General features: G+C 44.7%; 1 protein-coding gene across 1 annotated transcript in view; it reads right to left on the bottom strand.

Moving 5' to 3' along the window:
- The window catches only part of FLNB (filamin B), a 144,130-nt gene that overhangs the window by 64,814 nt on the left and 55,202 nt on the right, over positions 1-24,114 (bottom strand). Inside the window, 8 exon segments of the mRNA XM_039242456.1 lie at positions 823-960; positions 3,573-3,770; positions 4,811-4,973; positions 6,128-6,205; positions 7,462-7,580; positions 16,567-16,714; positions 19,199-19,296; positions 22,262-22,510. Coding sequence (XP_039098387.1) covers positions 823-960; positions 3,573-3,770; positions 4,811-4,973; positions 6,128-6,205; positions 7,462-7,580; positions 16,567-16,714; positions 19,199-19,296; positions 22,262-22,510 — 1,191 coding nt within the window.

The raw sequence follows: 24,114 nt of genomic DNA, 5'->3' as shown, positions 1-24,114 counted from the left end.
CCCTTACAGCACAGCCCTCCTCACAGCTTGGTGCTCTGAGATCAAATATTAACCTTCCAGAGCTCAGAGCACTCCTGCCCCAGCCTGTTGGGAACACAGAGGGGGGGAGAAATCTTGGCATGGGAAGTTCACATTCCCACAAGGCACAAAACCGCTGAGGGCTGCTACACCTGCGGCCAGCGATGGAGAGCTGCTTATCTGTGGCAGCGGAAAACACGCGTGGAGCAGACACCTGACCTTGTGTCTGCGGTCTCCCTCCCCCAAAAGGGAAGAAGAATGAGTTGCAGAGTGCAACCCACCCCTCCACGAACACCAGTTATCTACAAAGAAAACTTAATCTTAGGGAATTTTATTCTCCTTCTATAAGCACTGATCATAGTAATTAGGTACTTGGCATGTAACCTGTAGTGGGAAAATTACTGGCTTTAGAGACTGTGCTCGAATTCCAGCCCAGATGCTTATGAGCTGTGTGACCTTGGGCAAGACCCTTCCTCTTGAGCCTAGGTTTCCTCAAATAAAAAATAAGCCACTTCAGGTTGTCATTCCAAGGATAGCACTTCTCAAACTCCATTACATCATTGCTTTTGCTTTTCCCAGAAGCCTTAATATGTGAGGCAGTCAAGCTACCCCTGTTCCCACTTGTATCCAGGGTAGACATAACTAATCAATCACTGCCTCCTTCCCTAGGGAGCCTAGGTCGCCTCAACTCTTTGACATAGCTCTCTGGGATCAACTGAAACTGGCTGTGGGATGAAATCCAGACGCCATGGCTGCAAAGCCAGCTGAAGTCCCACCTGAGACGGGGAAAAAAGGAGCACTTACTAGGACCCTTCACAGTCACACCGAGTTCTCCGCTTCCAGCAGCTTTGGTATCAACCTTGAAGTCTGCAGTCTCCCGGATGCGGATGCCTTTGGGCTGCAGGCCTCGGCCACTGGCCCGGCAGGCGTTTGGACTACAGGCTGCAAACACAGTTTTGACATCAATTCAACCTTTCATTCGCTAGAGTTGAGCAAGCCAAGGTAACTTGGAGCCACCTGCCAAGAAAATGTTTGCTCTGCACAGAGAGCCTGCAGCAGTTGCCTGAGGCCAAGGGTCCCGTTCAGGGAACACACCAGACTAGCAAATAAGGACACAACATTACTTTGTCCGGCCACACCGCAGAGGGACGGGGGGGGGGGGGGGGGGGGGGGGGAGCAGTTATTTTGGCACAGAAAGAAGGAGAAGCACAGCGTGCATTTGCTGAGCTCCATAGAACCCACTGAGTCCTGGCATTTATCCTCTCAGTGGTGAAGGAGAATTAAATCTCACTGCCATACTCAAGGGCCCAGTAATTGGAAAGACCAAACCTTTTCAAGTCTACTTGAAAAACGTAGCACTTAAAAACATCTGACTGCATTCCCAACTTCGGATAGGCCATTTCTAAAAGTCAAAATGTGATCGTCTTTCACATGAAGAGCTAGAGGACAGCTCAAACAGAGACCAGTTCAACCCCATGGCAGACAAACATTTTAGTGCTGTCACCAGGTAATCAGAATGTGGATGGCTATAAATGCAACAATTAGCAGTAAACGCCACTCTCCATTTGATTTTTGGATTTAGTTTTAAAAACCTGATAAATAAAACATTAAAAAAAAAACTACAAAAACCCTGAAGTCAAAAGTCTAAAAATTAAGGACCAAGCTAGCTTCTGGTACTTCTTACATGACAGGTCCATAAAACTACTGTTCCATGGTTGATAAAATGCATCCTTGTACCCTAGGAATTCTTTTCCAACTCAGGCAACCCTTTATGTATAGAAATGAGAGAGTAATGGACAAAATGTCATGTTGTTTGTTAAGTAGATTTTCTTTTCCAAGTCTGACATTTGATAGTTCTTTATATGCTAGAAGTGAGATCATAGACTCCAGAGGATGAAACTCTTTACTGCATAGAAAGAAGATAATTCCTCCTCTAGCGTCTCCACCCTGCAACGTCCTCAGCTGGCTATTTGGCAAGGAACTACATCCCCAAGAGATATCCCCATATCCTAGGAGTTAGAAATTTTAGCTGGTTCATGGATGAACATAAGTTTTATGGCCACACTTTATGGCCAGTGACATTGGTTTTCCATTGTGAAAGTGGGATAAAGATTCTTTTTTTATATGAAATCAATTAAGTAGTGGAAAGGTTAGTACATCAAAAGAAAAACTCTATCAACTAAATGCTAAATAGTACAAGCGATGGAAGGATACGCAAGATGAAAAATGTAGTCCACAAGTGAGAGGGAGTCAGAAAACTGTATTAGAACAGGAAAGCTGTTAAAAATTCTTTCTCGCATATGTCAAAGAGACTTTTGTTTATGAATGTGTCGGTCTTGTTTTTTTTTCTTTGTCAAAAGGAGAAAAGTTGGTCATACCAGAAATAAGTCACAACAGGATGACAGGACTTCCCTCAGAGGGTTTTGATGTGTCTTAAAAAAAAATAACCACTCATGGAAATTCTGAATGTGGGTAATAGTCTCAACATCAAGGGTAACCGCTCAGCTCATATAAACACTAAATGGAGCTAAAGAGTTTAAAAAAACTACCAGGTCCTCCACCATTTTGAGATGTCTTAGACATGCTTCAATGTACTTAGAGAGTGGGTATGGGGTCTGGCTAGACAAGTGATACTGACCCCCACACTGTCACGTCTTGAGGTCACAACAGCACAGGCCCAGCTGACGTATGCAGGTAGCACAGGGATCTGGCATGGAAGTCCCACTCAACCAGCCCTTACCGAGCGAGATGCCTCTGGCTCAGTGCTCTCAGTTAGGAAGCCAACAGCTTCAGGGTCCAGGCTGACCCAGAGGTAGGATTCAGAAGAGGAAGCCAGTTCTACAGATGCAGAAGCAGAGGACAGAACAGGGAAAGGCAAGTATTGGTTAGAAAAGGTAGCAGAGTTGGAAAACAAAACAAAAAAAAAACAACAAAGTAAGAAGGAAAGGGAGTCTAAAATTGGAGAAAAATGCATGTTCTGGCTGCAGAAGGGGTTTAGCAGTATGAACAAGGGGTCAACAGAGATCTGAGTTTTACCTCTACTAATGCTTAGTCCGTACTCACTGATACCTTATGTTATCTAAGCCTCAGTATCTCCACCTGAAAACTGGAGATACTATCACCTGAAACACACCAGTTGATGCGATGATTAGATGCAGTTGTCTACGTGTCTGACAGCCAGTAAATGCCAGGCAGTGGAGGCCACAGGGCACCAGCAGTGCCATAGCTGCTACCCTCAGCCAACGGACACCAACTGCCCAAATGGCCTCAGTCCTGCATTTTTCAGTGGTGACTCTCCTGCACGAGTGTTTTGGAGAGGACTGAATGCGTTAATACAAGTCAGGCACTCAGGTCAGCCCACGGCTCACAATAAGATGTTCATATTAATATCTTGAGGACAAAGCAAGCCACTTCCCACCAAAGGGGCCCTGGCAAAAAGGGGACTGGTGTGAGTCCAGGGTGGCCCCCACTATTCCCCTGGCCTCAGAGCCCAGCTATGAGCATAGTCAGCCTCAATGCCAGAAGCAGATATGGTTGGCCATCCCAGCACTCACCTTCCCCAACCTGCACAATGAAGGGACTCTTGGGAATGGTGTCCCCAGCAAAGGAGACCTTGACCACATGGGGGCCAGGCTGCAATGGTTTGTACACACATCGATACACCTGGTTTCCTTTGTCTTCCACCAGCAATTCCACAGTGTTCTTCCCCTGGGGATCCTCCACCTCAACACCAATGTCACCCACGCCGGCACCTAGGAGAGAACAAGCATTCCATGAGCCCAGGTCACCTTGTCAGAACATATGCTGTGAATGAGCTCAGGTACAAAATACAGACCAAAGAAGACAGGTACTCCAAAGGTCATGGTCCACACTAAGACACTAACAGCTGTTTTCTGGTAGGGGGAGGAGGGTCATAAACTCCTTTTCTCCCATTCTGTATTTTCTAAGTTCTCTACATTGGAAAGAAAGTGACGTTCCAAGAATTGTGTCTTATCATTCCTCTCCACCAGCCCCGCCAAGCCTGGCCTTGCATAGAATTTGGTTTAGAAGATGATTCGTTAAAACTTAGTTTCTCTGGAATGGTCATTTAGTCAAGTAAGAAATGTGTGCAGAAATTGTCTGATTATTAATAACTGAAGTCACACTTGAGTGTAAGATCTTGAAAAGCTGGTTTAGAAAAATCTATAAATATATGGGGCACCTGGGTGGCTCAGTCAGCTGAGCATCCGACTTCAGCTCAGGTCATGATCTCACGGTTCATGGGTTTGAGCCTCGCGTCAGGCTCTGTGCTGATAGCTCAGAGCCTGGAGCCTGCTTTGGATTCTGTGTCACTCTTTCTCTCTGCCCCTCCCCTGCTCACACTCTGTCTCTGTCTCTCAAAAATAAATAAATGTAAAAAAAAAATTTTTAGGGATACCTGGGTGGCTCAGTTGGTTAAGCGTCCAACTTCGGCTCAGGTCATGATCTCACGATTCATGGGTTCGAGCCCCACATTGGGCTCTGTGCTAACAGCTAGCTCAGAGCCTGGAGCCTGTTTCAGATTCTGTGTCTCCCTTTCTCTCTGACCCTCCCCTGCTCACGCTCTCTCTCTCTCTCTCTCAAAAATAAATAAAACATTCAAAACAATTTTTTTAATTTTTTTTAGAAAAATCTATAAATATAACCAACACACTTGGAAAAAGACCCTTTTGTTGTTGGTTGTTTGTTCAAAAAGACAAAAGCTCGGGCATCCCAAACCTCTGGGGTTCCCAAGGATCGTCTCAGGCTCCAGAAGAAAGCCTGACCCACATACCTGCCGTGTAGATGTCAAAGTAGGTGGGCTTGTTGGCGATGTTCCCAGCAGCTTCCAAGCCTGGGCCTTTGGCAGTGACTTTACTGGCATCTCCTTGCGCCTTGTCAACGTTCACTTCAAATGGGCTCTTGGAGATGTGCTGTCCTGCAAAGAGGACTGTAACCTGCGAGTGACAGACAATGAGGTAGAGTCACTTCTCCCTGCCCGGGGAGACCACCATATTAAGCCATATGCACTGACAATCTTATCTTCCATCCTCTTAACTATACATACAAAGGTGGCTGGAACCAGGAGCGCTGGTTAAGCAGCCTGACTGGGACTCCCACCTGGCTCCGCTGACCACGTGGCTGGGCCTAAGACATCATGCCTTTAGCAAACTAAAAATGGCTACATCAGTTATAGCTGGCCTCTATAGCAGGATATGAACAAATACTTATACTCGAATCTATAGACTTGGGACCCTTTAAGGCAGTTGCCCCTCCCCACCATGGTACAAGGATTTGGTTCCAGGATTTCAATCCTAGAGTCAAAATATTTTTCAAGGGACCAAAAGTTATTCTCAAATACATAAATTTGAGATACAGTATAAATTTTCATCTAAAATTTGAGTTGGAGCTCTCGTCTTTTCAATTTGAAGGGGCATGGAGTTGGGTTTCATGTGAACTGACTAAATTACTTACATCATAAAGACTCCCTTCAAGATTTTTTTTTCCCCTAAATTCGTAACATCCTAAAGGTATAAGAAAAATCTATAGCCATGATTCCAAGTGAATTCACTAAAAACCAAGGTAGTAAGTATAGACCAGGTCTCAACATATTCGCATGGTACACAGGGATTGGCCCCTGTGTGCTGTTGAAGGCTTTCCTTCAAGGAAAAGCACACCCCTGGGTCACCCTACTCTCTTGCAAGATTCCCCTGGCCCCTGTCCTATAGGCCGACTGGACACCCACTCAAACAGAACTCAAAATGTGGCTGAGACAAAGGGCCTGGGAGCTAGACTCCCAACATTTCTCCAGATGCGTGACTGGGACACTGGCTTTGAGTATATTCAACTGGCCTTCTCCACACTCAGGCCCCAATACTTACAGATGCTCCAGACCACCCCAAAGGGGAATACTTAAGGAAGCATTAAAGAACCCAAAGCTTAGCATCTATACTCCGGGCATATAGCTACCACCACCTGTTACCCAGATGGAATTTAAAAAAATCTTAAGACACTGCAAAGAACCTAGTAGAATTCAACCTTCCTAAAAAGACACATATTGAAACAAGCCCAGAAGAACAGTCCAAGCAACATCCAGAAGACCTCATCTTACTTTGTGCAGCCCGGTGACCTTGGGCAGATACTCCACAGAGTATGTCTTATTCTTGTCACTGGCGGGGGTCACTTGTGCCTAGGACAGAAAGTGAGTAATAGTTAGAGAAGGTGATGGGTGTGAGTAAAAGTATGCTGTGCCAGCCAAGGCCTGGCAGCAGCTGCCAGGTAAGGACCCTATCCTGGCGACTTCCTGTACCATCGCTCCTGAAGGATGCCCCAGGAAAGAGCAGGCTAAAGTCACAGAAACAAGGTCATGTTGCACAAATGTGTACCCAAGTCCTAACTCTCCAGTGACTCACGGCTGGAACTTGCTAGATGAGAGGGACCATAAAGCAAGTAACTTAAATCTTTATTGGTCCAGTAATTACTAAGAGTTTATGGGGGCGCCTGGGTGGCTGTCAGTTAAGCGTCTTACTTCGGCTCAGGTCATGATCTCCTGGTTCGTGGGTTCAAGCCCCACTTCGGGCTCTGTGTTGACAGCTCAGAGCCTGGAGCCTGCTTTGGAATCTGTGTCTCCCTCTCTGTGCCCCTCCCCTACTCAGACTCAGTGTCTGTGTCTGTCTCTCTCTCTCAAAAACAAATAAACATTAAAAAAAAAAAAGTTTATGAAATACCAGGCCTAGTGTCAGATACCAAAAATAAATCAAGCACAGTCCCTGCCTCAGTGGGAGACACACACAATATACCAATAAACTTAGAATTTCAGATGGTACTAAGCACCGGGAATAAAATCCAGCCTTAAGAAGATAAACAGACAGACCAAACAATATGGGCAAAGGCCCTGAGGTAGGAACCAAGGATAGTCAGCCTCAGAAGAGACCAAAGCATCAGTATTGTTGCTGTATTGTACTGTATCCGTATTGGTTTTTTTTTTTTTAATGTTTTATTTATTTCTGAGAGAAAGAGAGAGAGAGCGTGAGCAGGGGAGGGTCAGAGAGAGAGGAAGATACAGAATCCGTAGCAGGCTCCAGGCTCTGAGCTAGCTGTCAGCACAGAGCCCGATGCGGGGCTCGAACCCACAAACCAGGAGATCATGACCTGAGCCAAAGTCGGATGCTTAACCGACTGAGCCACCCAGGGGCCTTGTGTATCAGTATTGTTATTGTTATTCTGGTCTTGAGTATCTGAAATTCAATTTACAAGGACTTTGCTAAATCCAAAGTATCCCTTATGTTATTCAACACTGTGTCCCTGGGTTTCAATTACTATTACTTTCAAGGCACAGACTCTGACTGCTCTAAGCCACAGGATCCTCTTAGAAAAGGGAGGCACAGTCCCTGGTCCTGTCACAGCCACAAAGGTTCCATGAAGTGGCAGCATCTTCCAACATACCTCCTCTTTGTTCCCTTCCGGATCCTCAACAAACACCATCAGGTCTCCTTGCCCGGCACTGATGGTGTCCACGGTGAACTTGGCCGGTTGCTTCACCATGTTTCCAGTAGGCTCGATTCCTGTCAGGTTACACAAGCACATTACACACTGGGCGGGGCCTTGACATGGGGCATCACCCATAGTGTTCCCTTGTTCCATTCCTGCTGGGGGAACTGAGAGAGGGGGTCCAGCCCTGCTGCTGCCATATGAGGGACAGGGACACCTGTGACAAGGATTATCAAACAGGCCAAAAGCCCTAATTTTGTCCTTGTTATTTAAGCAATATCCAATTCTGAAATATTCAGAGCAACTCAGTCAGATGTCTTTACAACTATGAAAAATGAAAACAGCAACTACCAGTGGGGTTTGCCCTGAGGGAGGTGACACGGGGGAAGGAGGAATGAGGTGTGGGAGGAAAGCTCATTTTTCATTAAAGACCATTCTGTATTACTTGAAATGTTTAAAAGTTGCATTCGATCACTATTTTTTAAATAAACTATTTATTTTGAGACGACTGAGCAATACAATTTAAGACATGCACCTGCAGGTGAAGGAAATAATACCCTTTATCCAGTTTCCCAAATGGTAACCTCGTACGAAACTCTACTACAGTATCACAAGGGTCCTGAGCTTGACAGTCAAGATAGAGAACATGCCCATCCCCACTAGGATCCTTCATGTTGCCGCCCTCTTATCGCCATACCCACTCCCCGCTCCTCACCCTAACAACCACTAATCTGTTCTCTATCTCTATAATTTTATCATTTCTAGAATGTTATATAAGTGGAATCACACATTATGCAACCTTTTGGGGCTGGCTTTTTCTTTTAAGCATGATTTGCTATAGATTCATCCAGGTTGGTGTCTGAATCAACAGTTTGTTCTTTTATTGCTGAGTTATACTCCATGATAGGAATGTACCATCATTTGTTTAACCATTCTACCCACTGAAGGACATTTGGGTTGTTTCCAGTTGTCTGTTACTGATAAAGCTGCCATAAACATTAGTGTACAGGGTCATGTAGGAACATAGGCTTTCATTCCTCTGGGATAAATGCCAAGGAGTGCATTTGCCGGGTTGTATGGTAGTTACAGGTTTAGTTCTTTTTGAGAAACTGCCTGACTGTGTTCTAGAGTGGTGCGCCATCTTACATTCCCACCAGCAATGGATGAGTGATCTGGATCCGCTTTCTCTACGTGTTTGCCAGCATTTGATATTATCATTACTTTCTGTTTTAGCTACTCTGATAGATGCGTAACGGTTTTAGTTTGCGTTTCTCTTATGGCCAATAATACTGACCACCTTTTCATGCGTTTCATTGCCATTTGTACATTCTTCAGTGAAATGTCTGTTCACATCTTTTGCTCATTTCCTAATTGGATTCTTTTTACTACTGAGTTTTGAGAGTTTCTTCTTTATTCTAGATACTAGTTCTTTGTTGATATATGGCTCCCAAATACTTTCCCCCAGCCTTAAGTTTGTCTTCTTAACCGCTTAATACAAAAAGTTTTAAAATACAAATTGTTTTAAAAAGTTTTTAAAGTGGGGTGCCTGTGTGGCTCAGTTAGTTAAGCATCTGACTTTGGGTCAGGTCATAATCTCACTGTTCATGAGTTCGAACCCCATATCAGGTGAGCTCAAGCCCCACTTCAGGTGAGCTCCAGCTCCGCTTCAGGCTCCGCACTGACAGTGCAGAGCCTACATGGGCTTCTCTCTCTTTCTCTCTCTCTCTCTCTCTCTCTCTCTGCCCGTTGTTCACTCACTCTCTCTCTAGAAAATAAATAATGAAATCATGACCTGAGCCAAAGTCAGACGCTCAACCGACTGAGCCACCCAGGCGCCGCGATAAATAGTTTTTAAAAGTAAAGTCGAATCACTGTCTCCTTAGCATTTTGAGTTCTATTTGAGATGGTGTCCAGGTGGCCTGCAGGGTAAAGGCTAAAGGCACTTGTCTTGCAGGAGAGTGGAGTTATCCAGGAGTGTGTCTTCACTGCAAAAAAAGCTTCAATAGCTTTTTTCATTCAGTTTGGTATCTTCCTGGTCCTTGGTTGTCAAGAGTGATTTAATTGAAACCTGGGCATTATGTTATGTCATAAAACCTGGGTTTTATTTAAACTTTCTGTTTTAGACGCGTTTTCATAAACCTGATCCAGCAAGGGGAGAGTGTACTTGTTACTGCCAATGGGGGAAGAAGTCCAGGTTCCCTATGCAAGCTCCACAGATGCCTGAAACGACGGGGGCTTCTCATGACAGCAGGTGGAGGTGGGAGAGCCAGCTCCCCACTAGGCTTCCACTTGTGGCTAGGAGGGGCATCCCCTCACATCTTCTTCCTGCCAGACTGGTGAGAGTCTAGGCTCCCCATCTGGCCCCTGCTGGTGTCAGTGCGGGTGGAGAGGCCACAGTTTTTCCCGTGGTGCTGGGCTGCAGCAGAGCCCGTATTGTCTACAAAAGTGTTCTGGCTTGCAATGCTGCCCTTTCCTGTTCCTTTGGCCAGAGAGCAGGCTTTTGTGTTTGTGCCCTTTGGGGATTTAGGTGGGTGGCTTCCCCACACCCAATCCAGCATATAGGAGATGAGAAGAAACCCCAGGGAACTCACTACTATGCCAGGCCTTGGGTACTGAGATCCTTGGCTGGTTTGTCTTATTCTCTTTCAGAGTCTCCTTATGTTTATCTTGTATAAAATGTCCAGAGGCCCCTGGGTGGCTCAGTAGGGCAAGTGTCAGACTTCAGCTCAGGTCATGATCTCATGGTTCGTGAGTTCAAGTCCCACATGGAGCTCTCTGCCATCAGCGCGGAGCCCACTTTGGATCCTCTGTCTCCCTCTCTCTCTGCCCGCCCCCATCAAAAATAGATAAACATTTTTAAAAAATTGTTTCTAAATGCCCAGGGATTTTAGCGGTACTTAGCAGAAAGATTTAGGAAAAGTACTTCTACTCCATCATCCCAAAAACAGAAGTTCAAATATTCTTATTTTTTTAGAAGTTTTTTTCATGATGGAGAATTCCAAATCTATACAGGCAGAGAGCGGTCTACTGAATCCGTGGGGTACCTATCACGTCATCACCAAGACACAACAGCTATCAGTTTTATACCTTCACTCCCAACTCCCCCTCCTCCTATATTATTTTGATACAAATACTAGACCTCATATCTTTAATCCATAAATGTTCACTATGTAAATCTAAGAGACATTTCTAGAATATTCACCTCCAAACAATTAACAATAATTCCTTAATACCATAAAATATTCAGTGTTCAGATAATTTCCAATTATCTTATGAGCATCATTCATGGTTGGTTTTTGTGTGTGTGTGTGTGTCAGTTTAACAGGATCCAATAAGGTTCATATATTAAAACTGGTTGCTAAATTTTATAAGTCTCAATTTCTAGGTTTCTCTCCATCTCTTCTTTCCTTTGCCATCTGTTGAACACACTGAGTCATCTCTTACTATACTCTGGATTTGTATCCATTTTCTAATAAATAATTTAAGAAGAATTGGTGATAGACTGCTAAATAATAAGGTAACATTTACACACTGCCAGGTAAGAAATGTAAACTGAAGGGGCACCTGGGTGGTTCAATCGGTTAAGCATCTGACTTCGGATCAGGTTATGATCTCACCGCTTGTGGGTTTGAGCCCCACATCAGGCTCTGTGCTGACAGCTCAGAACCTGGAGCCTGTCTTCGGATTCTGTGTCTCCCTCTCTCTCTGTCCCTCCCCTGCTCATGCTCTCTCTCTCTCAAAAATAAAATAAAATAAAACATTAAAAAATGGTGGCCACCACTTCAGGTCCCTGACTCATCAGTTAAAATGGTCCTCAATATTTTCACACTGATTCTGTCAGTTGGACCCTCCTAACCCATCCCTAGCTCGTTGCACCAGCAAGGCCCGGGGCCACCTCTTCCCTGCTACTTTATTCTAATCCACCAGATAAAACCCGCTACGGACTAAAACAGATTCTTAAAACTACAACCGGGACCCTTCTCTGGAAACGAGGATATAAACTCTAGCTGCATTTCTTTCTGCCCTTTTCTGCTGAAGGAGAAAAACACTCCCAAGTGAACAGGCTCAAAGCTGACAAGCGCTTACGTCCTTGAGACAAAAAAGAGCCTTCAGATCTCTGGCAGAATGTTTACAGATAAACCAATATCTATGGAAAGGGGGGGGAAAGGCTACAACAGATTACAGACTGTTTGGAAGGGAGGCACGGCCTTCTGTTTGGAATGTAGTCCCTTCTCGGTCACTGCATAAAGTGAAATCATGAGAAGGGGCTTCGCAGGCTATGCGTGGGGCCAAGTCGCAGAGACCTAAGAGCTTTGTGGTCGAGCGTGGCTGTTGGCCGTGGCATCAAAGGACACTGTGGAAGGGGGGACCCACAGCACCCGGTGGCTGTCCACAGCAGGCACTCTGGGCTCAGCGAACTTGAGTCTGAGCCTGGGTCCTATGCCTCGCCTGCAGAAGGGCCAACAATCCTTGTTTTTTGAGCATCAAATGAAGTCATAATCTCTCAGAGCCTGGAGCCTTTTTCGGATTCTGTGTCTCCACTTCTCTCTGCCCCTCCCTCACTTACACTCTGTCTCTGTCTCTCCCTCTCAAAAATGAAAAAAGCTCAAAAAATTTTAAATAAAGAAAAGAAATGCAAACTGAAGAAGCTACATAGTTGGGATTCATTTCAGCACAGAAAAAGGCTGGAAAGAAAACCTCGGACTTTGAAGGAAGGAATGGGATTGGCAGTTGGGAAGCAGGGCTTTCAAGTTTTATGTTGTACATTTTTGTTTTGCTTAAAATGTATGTAATGATCAGATCCCCTAACAAATAAATACGCACTACGACATTCATGAATACCCACTCCACCTGATTCCAACAGCCCAAGAAATCATTTACTCGGCAACTTTACCTAAGGCTGGGCTTGGGCTGGCCTGCCTTGGCTAAAGCCATGGTTGGTGGGGAGGCTGAACCCCACCCGGCCCTTGTGAACTCCCTCATGGCTGTGCTGACCATATGGACACAATCATTCCCCAGGAAGCCTCACAAGGAAGGGCACTTCAGGCTTGCTCTGCAGTGAATGGTTCACACAGAACACGGGTTTTAGGAGAGGTTTCCACTTAGCTCACGGATGCACGCTTTCAACATAACTAACCCCGCAAGCGAGCCCATCACAAAGATCTATTTGTGGCTGTAAGTCTACCTTGCTCCAGCCCTCTATTCACTCTGTGAATGGGTCCCCAGTGAGTAGACCTGCAAGTCACAACTGGCTGGTAACTAGAGTCTGGCCAACGTCCAAAAGATAAAATTAAAAAAAAAACAACAAGCACGACTCTCAACCCTTTTAGAAACTAGAAGATGAAATGTTCTCTATGCTCTGGTTCACTAGACAAAAATGAAGCAATGTGGCCACACAAGAGAGAAAGAAAACTGCCTGTGCCCTTGCTCACCACATGATAAAGATAAAATCTTAAGGCCCTACCCACGTGGTCTCATGTGTGGCTCTGCGTTGCCCAAAATGACATCTGGCCCTCCTACAGATAAAAAGAGAAAAAACAGACACAGAATTCTTGTATGATCCACCACTTCCACTTTTCGGTACATAGCCAAAAACTGAAAGCAGGGATCCAGATACTTGCACGCTCATGTTCACAACCGGATTTTTCACAGTAGCTGAAGGTGGGAGCAGTTCACATACCCGTTGATGGACGCATGGATAAACAAAATGTGGTGCATGCATGCGGTACATACATTCAGCTTTCAAAGGGAAAGAAATTCTGACACACACCATGACACGCGTGAATGCTGAAAACCTTGTACTAAGTGTAAGCCAGACACAAAAGTACAAATATTTTATGATTCCATTCACATGAGGTACCCAGAGCAGGCAAATGCATAGAGACAGAAGGGAGAACATGAGGGAGAGGGGGAAATGGGGAGCTATAGTTTAATGGGTATAGAGTTTCAGTTTGGGAAGATAATAACATTCTGGAAATGGATGGTGGAGATGGCTGTACAACACCGTGAAAGTACTTAATGTCACTAAATGGTACTTTTTAAAACAGTTCATATAGGGAATGCTATCTTATGTATATTTTACCACAACAAAAAAAATGCAAAAAACATATACCTGTGCATACATACACATATATGTATGCATATATATATATATATATATATATTTTTTTTTTTTAAGGTGTGTTTTCTCCATAAGGATGGAAAAGTTTTAAAAAGGCAGATCAGGGGCGCCTGGGTGGCTCAGTCACTTGGGTGTCCAACTTTGGGTCAGGTTATGATTTTGCAGCTGAGTTCGAGCCCTGTGTTGGGCTCTGGGCTGACAGCTCAGAGCCTGGAGCCTGCTTCAGATTCTGTGTCTCTTTCTCTCTCTGCCCCTCCCCTGCTTGTGCTCTGTCTCTCTCTCTCTTGCTCTGAGAAACAAACGTGAAAAAAAGAATTTTTTTAAAAAGGCAGATGAGGGGCACCTGACTTGCTCAGTAGGTAGAGCGTGTAACTCTCAATCTCAGGGTCGTGAGTTCGAGCCCCATGTCAAGTGTAGAGATTACTTAAAAACAAAGTCTTCAAAAAAAAAAAAAAAGCAGATGAAGGAAACGGCAATGACTAGCTACATTCCTGAACTGTAGCAAATAGTCATTTTCTAGAAAACAGCATCATGAAAGGAAATCGTTTCACATTAACAATGGGGAAACTGGACAGCCAGTGATAAGGTGACTGCAAACAAGCATTTTAGGTCTTGATTAAATTCAATCCATTTGACCAATTTTGTCAACAAGAGATTTTATTTGGCTCTTTGAAGCTTTTTCGGCATTAAAGACGCATAACCTTGAAAATCAGAGCTTCGTTATTCTAGTCACTCCCTTTCATTATGCCTTAGAGAAAGCACTTTGAAAACAAGCATGGACAAGCCAACCTTCTAGCGAATGCACATCTGAGAAGGGCTTCAAACAAAGTCCCCAGTCCCGATACACACAAATGACTGCAGATGCCGAAAGGAACCTCTGAAGACAAGCTAGTTTGTTCCAGAATTATCAGGGTCTCTCTGCTGTTCTAAATCATGCTTAAAAAAAACCCGATGAGAAAAACCTGACCACTAAGATTGAGCACTGCACATAGCACCACTGCCCTGGCCCTTTGTCACCTTAAGACTAAGCTGACACCAACTAGGGCGGTGCTATCTTCAAAGGGAATGAATGTATGGAACATCCTGTTACAAGACAAGTGCTCTGAACTCTTCAGGAAGTCAGTGCTATATATATTAAAAAAAATTTTTTTAACAAGGAAATTATTCTAGATATTAAAAGTCTACAGGCACCTGGGTGGCTCAGTCAGTAAAGAGTCTGATTCCTGATTTCAGATCAGGTCATGATCTCATGGTTGTGAGATCAGGCCCCGAACTCAGCAGAGCCTGCTTGAAATTCTCTCTCTCTCGCCTCCTATGCTCACGCTCTCCTTCTCTCTCTCAAAATAAATAAACATTTCTTTAAAAAGAATCTAGGGGTGCCTGGGTGGCTTAGTCGGTTAAGTGTCCGACTTTCGCTTAGGTCATGATCTCGCAGTTTGTGGGTTCGAGCCCCGCATCGGGCTCTGTGCTGACTGCCAGCTCAGAGCCTGGAGCCTGCTTCAGATTCTGTGTCTCCCTCTCTCTCTGACCCTCCCCTGCTCACGCTGTCTCAATCTCTCTCTCAGAAATAAATAAAACACATTAAAAAAAATTAAAGAAACAACAGATATAGTAATAAGTTAATCTTTTTTTTTTAAGTTTATTATTATTTTCTTTCAAGAGAGCACACACGCGTGCAGGAAGGGGACAGACAGAGAGGGAGTGAGAATCTCAAGCAGGCTCTGCGATGTCAGTACAGAGCCCAACATGGGACTCAATCTCACGAAATCTGAGATCATAACCTGAACCAAAATCAAGAGCCGGAGGATGCTTAACCAACTGAGCCACCCAGGTGCCCCTGTAGTGAATCTTAATCAGATCTCGGTTTAGAAAACAACAAAAACTCTGAAAGATAATCTTAGGACAATAGAGAAATTCTCCCACAAACTGGCTATTAGTTGATATGAAATTGTTAATTTTCTTATTATTACAATGAAGACTGTGGTTGTGCATGAGGTGCCCTGTTTTTAGGAGTGGCTTGCTGATGTACTGAGTGGACAATGCCGGCAGTTTATTTTCAAGAATTCAACAACCACACACACATACACACACCCACAAAGGGCTCGAGAAAACTATTATGTTAGAATGGTTAGAACAGTAGATTCTAGGAGAGGTATAATATACAAGATATCTTGTGCCTCTAAATGTGGTCCCAACTGTAATGAAGGAAATTAAGAAATATAAGGCACTCCTTCCTCTCCCTGTAAAAAAGGGAAGAAGTTGTAGCTCACTGGGCTAATCTTTACCAGAAACCACCCTGGGCTGAAACACAACAGTTCTTAAAAAGCCGGTGCACTTGAAGTCAGACGCCAGCCAGAACACCAACTGCCTCCACATGCCTTCACCCCACCGTGACGTTCTGAGCAGAACATGGCCCTGTAGCGGCCTCGGTGATCATAAACAGGATGTCTCTGCGAGGAAGCGCCTGCCTGGGGGTCACAACAGCTCCCTCCCTGTGTGGAAATCTGAAGCAGCTCGAGCAAGAGCAAAGGAGAAATGAATCAAAGGCCAGGCTCCTGCACCACCCCCAGCGCGGACTATGGTGACTGGGATGCGCACCCCCAATGCCCAGCAGATTGGGCCTCTGATTCCTCATCTGAAAAACGGGAAAACAGTCCTGTCTTCATCCCAGGGCGACTGCACTAACGTCACCATGCAATAAACTCATCCTCCATCACATTAAGGCAACGGCATTTCTTAAAGCCTAGATTCACAAAGCAGAAAAGCTGGTCACGAACAAATGGGCCTTGAGGTAAAAAAAACATCTAACAAAGGCAGCCTGGGAGGTCTTCAAGGATCAAGCCTATACATGCTTGATTCTAAGAACCTTCTTCCTGAAGCCACATAATCACGTCTAAGACCAGAGGACAAGCCTCAAACCCAGCAAGACCAGTGCTTACCTCGGCCATAGGCCCTGGCTTTCTTCGGGTTGAGTTTGGGTTTCAGAGGAGCCCCCGGCTTGAGCTTGGCTTTGGGGAACTGGGACAGGTAAGTCATCACTGAGTGCTCATCCACGTCGGGGTGAATAATTTCCTCAGGAGTGATGACCTAGAACAACAGCATGGTAGGTGAACACCCAGCACATCACTTATACCCGCTCAAGTTTTTGCAAATGTCTCTTAGGGAAAACACGACAGATATCAAGAAACTGAGTCAGCCTCTAAATGAAGTGAAATTATGTTAAATGACAAGCCAACGTCCGTGTTTTTAACCTTTAAGAGGCGTCACTATTCGTTTTGGAAGCTGAAGACCCCCTCCAGACAATTTTTTTAAATGTTTATTTATTTTGAGAGAGAACATGTGCAAGTGTGCGTGAACAAGGAAGGGGCAGAGGGAGGGGGAGAGAGCGAGTGGGGGGGGGGGTGGAGAGAGAATCCCAAGCAGGGTCTGTGCTGTCAGTGCAAAGCCTAATGTGGAACTCATGGTTCAGGAGATCATGACTTGAGCCAAAATCAAGATTCAGACGCTTAACAGACTGAGCCACCCAGGAGCCCCACCTCCAGGCAATTCTGCATGTGATTTCCAGAGGTGCACACCTACCCTCCAGAAAAGGCCTGCTCACCACCTACCCTGGGGAAGCTTTCCAAAAGGGGTAAGCTATGTCAAGTGAGGAGGAAGATGAAACAAGTATCCATGGAATTTGAGCGTATTACCAAAAAGCACATAAACAGGTCTTTTCCTTTGCTCGTCTACCCATTGCCTGCATCACTATTAACTTTGCTACTAATAAAAAATAGCAATAAAAAAAGACACAACACAGCAACATATTAGACATGTGGTCTTGTTATAGACTGAATGTATCCTTCCCAAATTCATATGCTGAAGCCCTAACCACCGTGTAATAGTATGAGGAGTGGGGACTAGGGGAAGTAAGTGGGTTTAGATGAGGTCATGGGGATGGGGCCCCTGTGATGAGATTAGTGCCTTTACAAGAAGAGAAGGAAAGACCAGACCTCTCTTTCTTTGCCATGTGAGGACACAGCAAGAAGCTGGCTGTCTGCAAGTCACAAAGAGAGCCCCCACCAAGAACTGACTCTGCTGGCACCTTGCTCTTGAACTTCCAGCCTCCAGATGTGGGAAATAAACCTCTGTTGTTTATACCATCCAATCTATGGTATTTTGTTAGAGCGGCCTGAGCTGACAAAAATGGGTTTCAATACATGAAGAGCCATTTAAAAAAAGTAAGAAGGAAGTGAATTTCTCCTGACATGTAGCTTAACGAGTAAGGTTACACCCATGCTGGGCAGGTGGCCTCCTTGAAGGCGTCACAGCCTCAGGTCTACTACCTGACCCAGTCCTAAACAGTACAAAAACTCTCTCTGCCCCCAGTAAGGGTATGAGGAGCTAAGGTAAGGCAGGCAGTACTCTTCAGACTGACGGAAGGCTCTGTCTCATAAACCGGGTTAACCAAATGCAGATGAACAACATATATACTCAGCTTCCCTCACCCCATGGTAACACACACACACACACCAGGAAACATTCTGATAATTAGTCTCCAGCAACAAAACAGCTACTTGGGTTTGAACAGTTGCCTACACCCATTCCATGTGCGTTGATTTGACATTTCTTCCAGGAAGCTCTCTCAACAACTACACAGTGCCAACATCACATGAACGTCAAAAGGAGATGGCTTTAGGTTTAAGAGGAGATGAAAAACATACCACACCACTTACTGAGGGTGGGAGAGCCAAGAAATGGGCCATGAAACAGAAACATGATGTCAAAACCGAAGAAATACAGGCAAGTTTTTCTACCTACCAAGGGATCCTATTACAAAATACACTGAACTCTACTCTGATCACCAACTCAGTCCATAATGTAACCAGTGGCGAGGTCATCCAAGGCACTGGCCACCTACAAGTTCTCTTGACCAAGGCTTTGAATATGGGAGTCTTGGTATTAAATGTCAGAGGGTTTTTTTTTATCCTCCTTGAAAGACCTTAGAAGACAAGATCTCAACGATGCAATGTGGCTACTGCCGATGGTATCCAAGAGTTACTCAGTTTCCAAGTTCTCGTGTTATATTCCTGCGATAGGATTAGGAGCAACAAATTCTTCCACAATTTCCAATAATGGTAGGTTATCCTGGCTTAAATTTTTTTAAAAAAACTTCTAAGTCCTATGACTTCCCCTAAAATACTGGATCTTAAAAAACTTTTAAAATCTGTAAAATGTGGTCAAATATTGGCTATTTCTTACAGTTCAACCTAATCATGAAGGTCTACATTTGCAGTCTGGTATCCCCAAACAGTCTTTTGAGATCTTCGGATGAGAAATACTAGAAAATTTGCCTCATGTGACAGAGCAATGTGAAGATTTCTGAATGATCTACAAGGATCTAAGTCAATGAGAACCTATTATTATAGGTAAACTGAGGAAGAGGGGAGAGTGCCACAGGCAATACTCTTTGAGGGCTAATGCTGAGGATGTCAGGCTGCCTGCCACACCCAAAGAGGCAGCCACAGAGTCACAGAAGAAGCTGGAGGAGGGAAACAGCCCCATGGGACATGGTGCTGCCCGTATGCATACCTGTGGGACGCCCAGCCAGTCGTCTGCTTGCTGCATAGCTTCCCGCGCATTGTCCACAGGCTTTTGTGGATCCCACGATTCCCAGTCTGGACACAGACCTGTTCATATGACACAAAAGATTCTCTTGATATTAGCTGACTGAAAAGATTAAAGGAAGCCATGTACTTCAATTAAACCCCTTTGGTATCTTTTTTTTTTTTTTTAAGTTTATTTTGAACTAGAGAGAGTGCGTGTGGGGAAGGGACAGAGAAAAAGAGACAGAAGATCCAAAGTGGGCTCTGTCTTGACAGCAGAGAGCCCGATGTGGGGCTCAAACTCACAAAGCACGAGATCATGACCTGAGCCTAAGTCAGATACTTAACTGACTGAGCCACCCAGGCGCCCCCTCCCCCTTTGGTATCTTAATTCAGAAAACAATTTCCTCCTAAAATCATAGTGAATTGTATATTTTAAGGCAAAAAATAACCACGCTTCCAGAGTGGAAACCATTCCGAGTCTAAACTGAGAATTCTCCATCAAGCCGTTATTTTATTGCATTAACACAGAGAAAATTCATTCCTTAAAGGTGTGTTATAAATAAATAAACAAAGTCTATAAAACTATTTGAGCCTGGTGCCTTTTGGCAGGGAATTTTTTCCCCCTACCACACCCACACTTCTGTACTCAGGTCACCAAATGTGTAGGGTTCATGCCAGCTGGATGTCCTACAATTTAACTCAAAATTGACACAATCTATGTGGAGATCGTGTCAGATCCCACAGGTTAAGGGCTTCCCCCACTTCACCAACCGCAAGTCCAGGTTGTCCCTTGGGCTTCTAACAGACCATCCTATAAATTACAAGTTGGTTCTCACAATACCTCCTCAGATTCAATCGTTTACTAGAGTGGCTCACAGAACTCAGGAATACCATTTAATTGCTAGATTATTGATTTATTATAAAAGGCTATAACTTAGCCTGGGTGGCTCAGTTGGTTAAGCGTCTAACCCTTGATTTCGGCTTAGGTCATGATCTCACAGGTTCATGAGATCAAGCCCTACATCAGGCTCTACACTGACAGCATGAAGCCTGCTTAGGATTCTCTTTCTCTTCTGTCTCTGCCCCTCCCCTGCTCGCACATGTGCATGCTCTCTCTCAAAATAAATAAATAAACTTAAAACATTTTAAAAATAAAATAAAAATCTATAACTCGGGGCTCCTGGGTGACTCAGTCAGTTGAACATGTGACTTCAGTTCAGCTCATGATCTCGCGGTTCATGGGTTCAAGCACCACATCAGGCTTGCTGCTTGTCAACCTGTCAGCACAGAGCCTGCTTGGGATCCTCTGTCCCTCTCTCTCTTTCTGCCTATCCCCTGCTCTCACTCAAAAAAAAAATTAAAAAAAAAAAAAAAAAAAAAAGGTTACAATTCAAAAACAACCAGGTGAAAGAGAGGCATATGGCAAGGTATGGGAGAAGGTGTGTGGAGCTTCCACATCCTGTCCAGGTGCACCACCCTCCCAGCACCTCCTTGTGTTCACCGAACTGAAAGCTCCCCCCAGTATACAGTTCAAGGAATTTTGTGGAGACCACATTATGTTGTCACGATCGATTAAATCACTGGCCATCGGTGATTAACTCAACTTCCAATTCCTCTCCCCTAACCCTGGAGGATAGGAGATGGGGCTAACAGTTCTGACACTCTAGTCACCCGCCCCCATCCTTAGCAGCTGTCCAAAAGTCATCTCATTAACATAAACTCAGGTGCAGGTGAAAGGCACCATTGTCCTGGCTCTTATCACTTAAATTCCAACGGCTTTTAGAGCTCTGTGCCAGGAAAGGGACAAAGACTAAAATATAGGTTTCTCATTATAAGTCACAATATCACAATCCTATTCCTAGATACATCTAAAAAGACTACACTAGCTCAGAGCCTGGAGACTGTCTTCGGATTCTGTGTCTCCCTCTCTCTCTCTGACCCTCCCCTGCTCACACCGTCTCTTTCAGAAATTTAAAAAAAAAAAAAAAAAAAAAAAAAAGACTGCACTACCATCTGTATTCTGCATAATTCAAAAATCCACTTGCCCAAAAGCCCAAACCTAGAATCATCTTAAAAACCTCTGTAAATGGGAGAAGTATAGGACTGAAGGAAATATCCACAGGTTTAAACTAGTAAAGAGGTATCCGAAAATGTGTCTTTAGGTGGATGCAAGGAAGAGGGTGCTGGGAAATTAACTAACGCTGAGCTTTGAGTTAGTTCGGGACAACATGAGCTTATAACGTTTCAAGGCAGAATGAGGCCTGGAGTCAGCCGGCCCTCCCTGTCCAACATAGGCTAGTTAGCTCCGCCTGGAGCATGTCGGGAATCATTAGCTTACTAAAAACTAATGTGACTGGCATATACAGGGTATTCGTAAATGGAAAATATGATTATTAGAGTAATATTTTTTATTAGAAACAATTTTGAGGGTGCATATAAACACAAGCTCTGGTTTTTCTATTGAGTGTGTACCAGCAAACTCTACGTATCAATCTAAACCCTCCGGTGAGGATAATTACTACCTTGGTGTACACTCAACCACTCAGAAAAGGGTAGAAGTCTCCAATTGGATCCTGACCAAGCACTATTTCATAGCAACGCAGAAAGAAAAGGGTAGAGAAAGCCATGTATAGTCAACCCAGTGGTTGATAAAAATGGGTACTTTCCACTCAATGGAAGTTTTTAGATTTTTGTGCCAAGTCAACTAACAGGGCCACATGTTTCTGCTGAAGCCAATGGGAAACCAGGCACCAACTGTGGGAAGAGGCAGGACTTTGTGGAGTCTGAAAGCTAAACCAAGGCCTGCTCCAAGAACTACAGGATTCACCGGGGATTTGGGTAAATAACTGAGTTCCATGCTCAAAAAGTCAATGGATACACCTAGAAGGTAAACAGAGCCATTTTTAGCTCCCTTGGCTCTTACAGTGGGCTAAAACTAGAATACACCGATCACAGCAAACCTGGCTTTCCCGCTAGACAACCAAGGGGTTTTGGGCCCACAAACTCCCACCCTGAAGAGCTGGCTCACGTAGCCACGGACACTCACCTGGGGCACAGCTGTCTACCAAGGCTCCCAGAGCTTTGCCATCTTGCCAGTTCTGGTTAAAGTTGGTGATGGGCAAGTAGGGGATCTTGTTCTGAATCCATCCCAGCAGCCTCTGCTTTGGCGTCTGCTTCTTGGCATCATCATCCCCTTCATCCTCCCACACGGGCATGGAGATGGAGTAGTGGAGGATCAGTGTCCACACCAGGCCGAGGATGAGCTTCAGGTTCCCATCCACAATGGCTTTGCTATCTGGGGAGAGAGGCACAGGCATGGGTTGGCACATTTCTCTGGGCTGTGAATGAAATCCTCAGCTGTTCGAGAACCACACAAAACTATTTCAGAGTGAAAGGTTTGCAATGTTAGAATCTGCTCCAAAAAACTTGAGGATGAGAATGGATGAAATTAGATTCCAAAATGTTGTTGCCCAGTGTTGTGAAATCATGGGTACATGAGAATATGCATTATACTATTATCTCTACTTCTGCATATGTTGGAAATGTTCTATAATAAAAAGAGCTTTTAAATTTTAAAGGACTCATTTCAGAAATATAGACAATAAAAAGAGGTGGCTGAATTCCAGGGACAACCATCTGGTTAACTTGATAGTATGTGATCTACCAGATTACATGTGTGTATGTATATGTATGTGTGTTTGCTACTCTGGATTTATATTTTACTATACAATTGGTCTTGAAGTTTTTCTTTTCACTAATCACTGTGTCCTAGATATCTTTTCCCTATAAAAAAGTTGTTCCTGTTTACACCCCCATATACAGGTGTAAGAGGCCAGTTTCCCCTCAGAGCTCACCATCCCTGGGTGTTATAAATCATTTTCATCTCTGCTCTTCTCTCCAGTTAGTCATTCATAAGATAAAGTCAGTAATAGTTAAGCTAATCCAGCTGGACAAAGTCTCTGGTGCCAGAAGGGTAATTGACTGGCCCAAGGTCCCGGCTCCTCTCTAGTCTTCCCTGAGCTTAACAGAACAAGCCATACCCCATGCCCTTCTAGGAATCTTCCAGGATTCTCACTGCTGATGGTTTCTATACCTTCTACTCCCTTGGCTTCTTTATGGGCCTTTGTCCTCTGTCCTCTTTCTAACTTCTACCTATGTCCGTCGAAATCCAAACATTATCAATAAGATCTCTCTCTCTCCCTGTCTCCCCCTACACACACTTCCCCTCCTGTCCATCCCATCTCTCTCTCCCCTCTCCCTCTTCTCCTTTCTATCCCATCTCTCCTCCTCTCCCCATACTTCCCCTCCAGCCCAGCCAATCTCTCTTCCCCTCACCCACATCCTTCCCCTCCTATCTATTCACCCACCAACCCACACCCAGCTCTCAATTTCCTCTACACATTCCCCACCAAACAACCCCTGCTTCACACCCCTAGTCTACAAGGACCCCATGCTGAAAATGTCAGAGCCATCTTGGACTCCTTCAGGTTCTAGGTTGTCTAAAACATGTCAATTCCCTTCTCTACCTACATTTTTTTGGCAAATCCTTTTCTCTACCTTCCCAATATGAGGCCCCTCCTCCCTTCTCTCAGAGTCCTCAACAGCCATGAAGCAGAACCATGTTCACATAACCCTAGAATTCTTTCTAGTCAAGTACCTCTGTGCTTCCAAATTCACCAGTGGCCCCAACTGCCCACAGTCACACTTCTTAGACATCCAGCACCCTCAGAACCCCCAAACCCAGCCTGCTTTTTGACCCTTGTCACCCCCTCCCACCATAGTTCACACTCCAGACTCAGAGACTCCTCATTCTTAGACCACATCCTGCTTTAGAGCCCCTGGACTTCTCCACGTGTTCTTCTGTATTTCCTCTGGTGGGAAGACCCTTCACCCCATCGT

Source organism: Hyaena hyaena, unplaced genomic scaffold, assembly GCF_003009895.1.
Source record: "Hyaena hyaena isolate Hyena2069 unplaced genomic scaffold, ASM300989v1 scaffold_212, whole genome shotgun sequence".
Classification (NCBI taxonomy): Eukaryota; Metazoa; Chordata; class Mammalia; order Carnivora; family Hyaenidae; genus Hyaena; species Hyaena hyaena.
The sequence above is the reverse complement of the archived record's forward strand: the minus strand, read 5'-3'. Positions and strand labels throughout refer to the sequence as shown.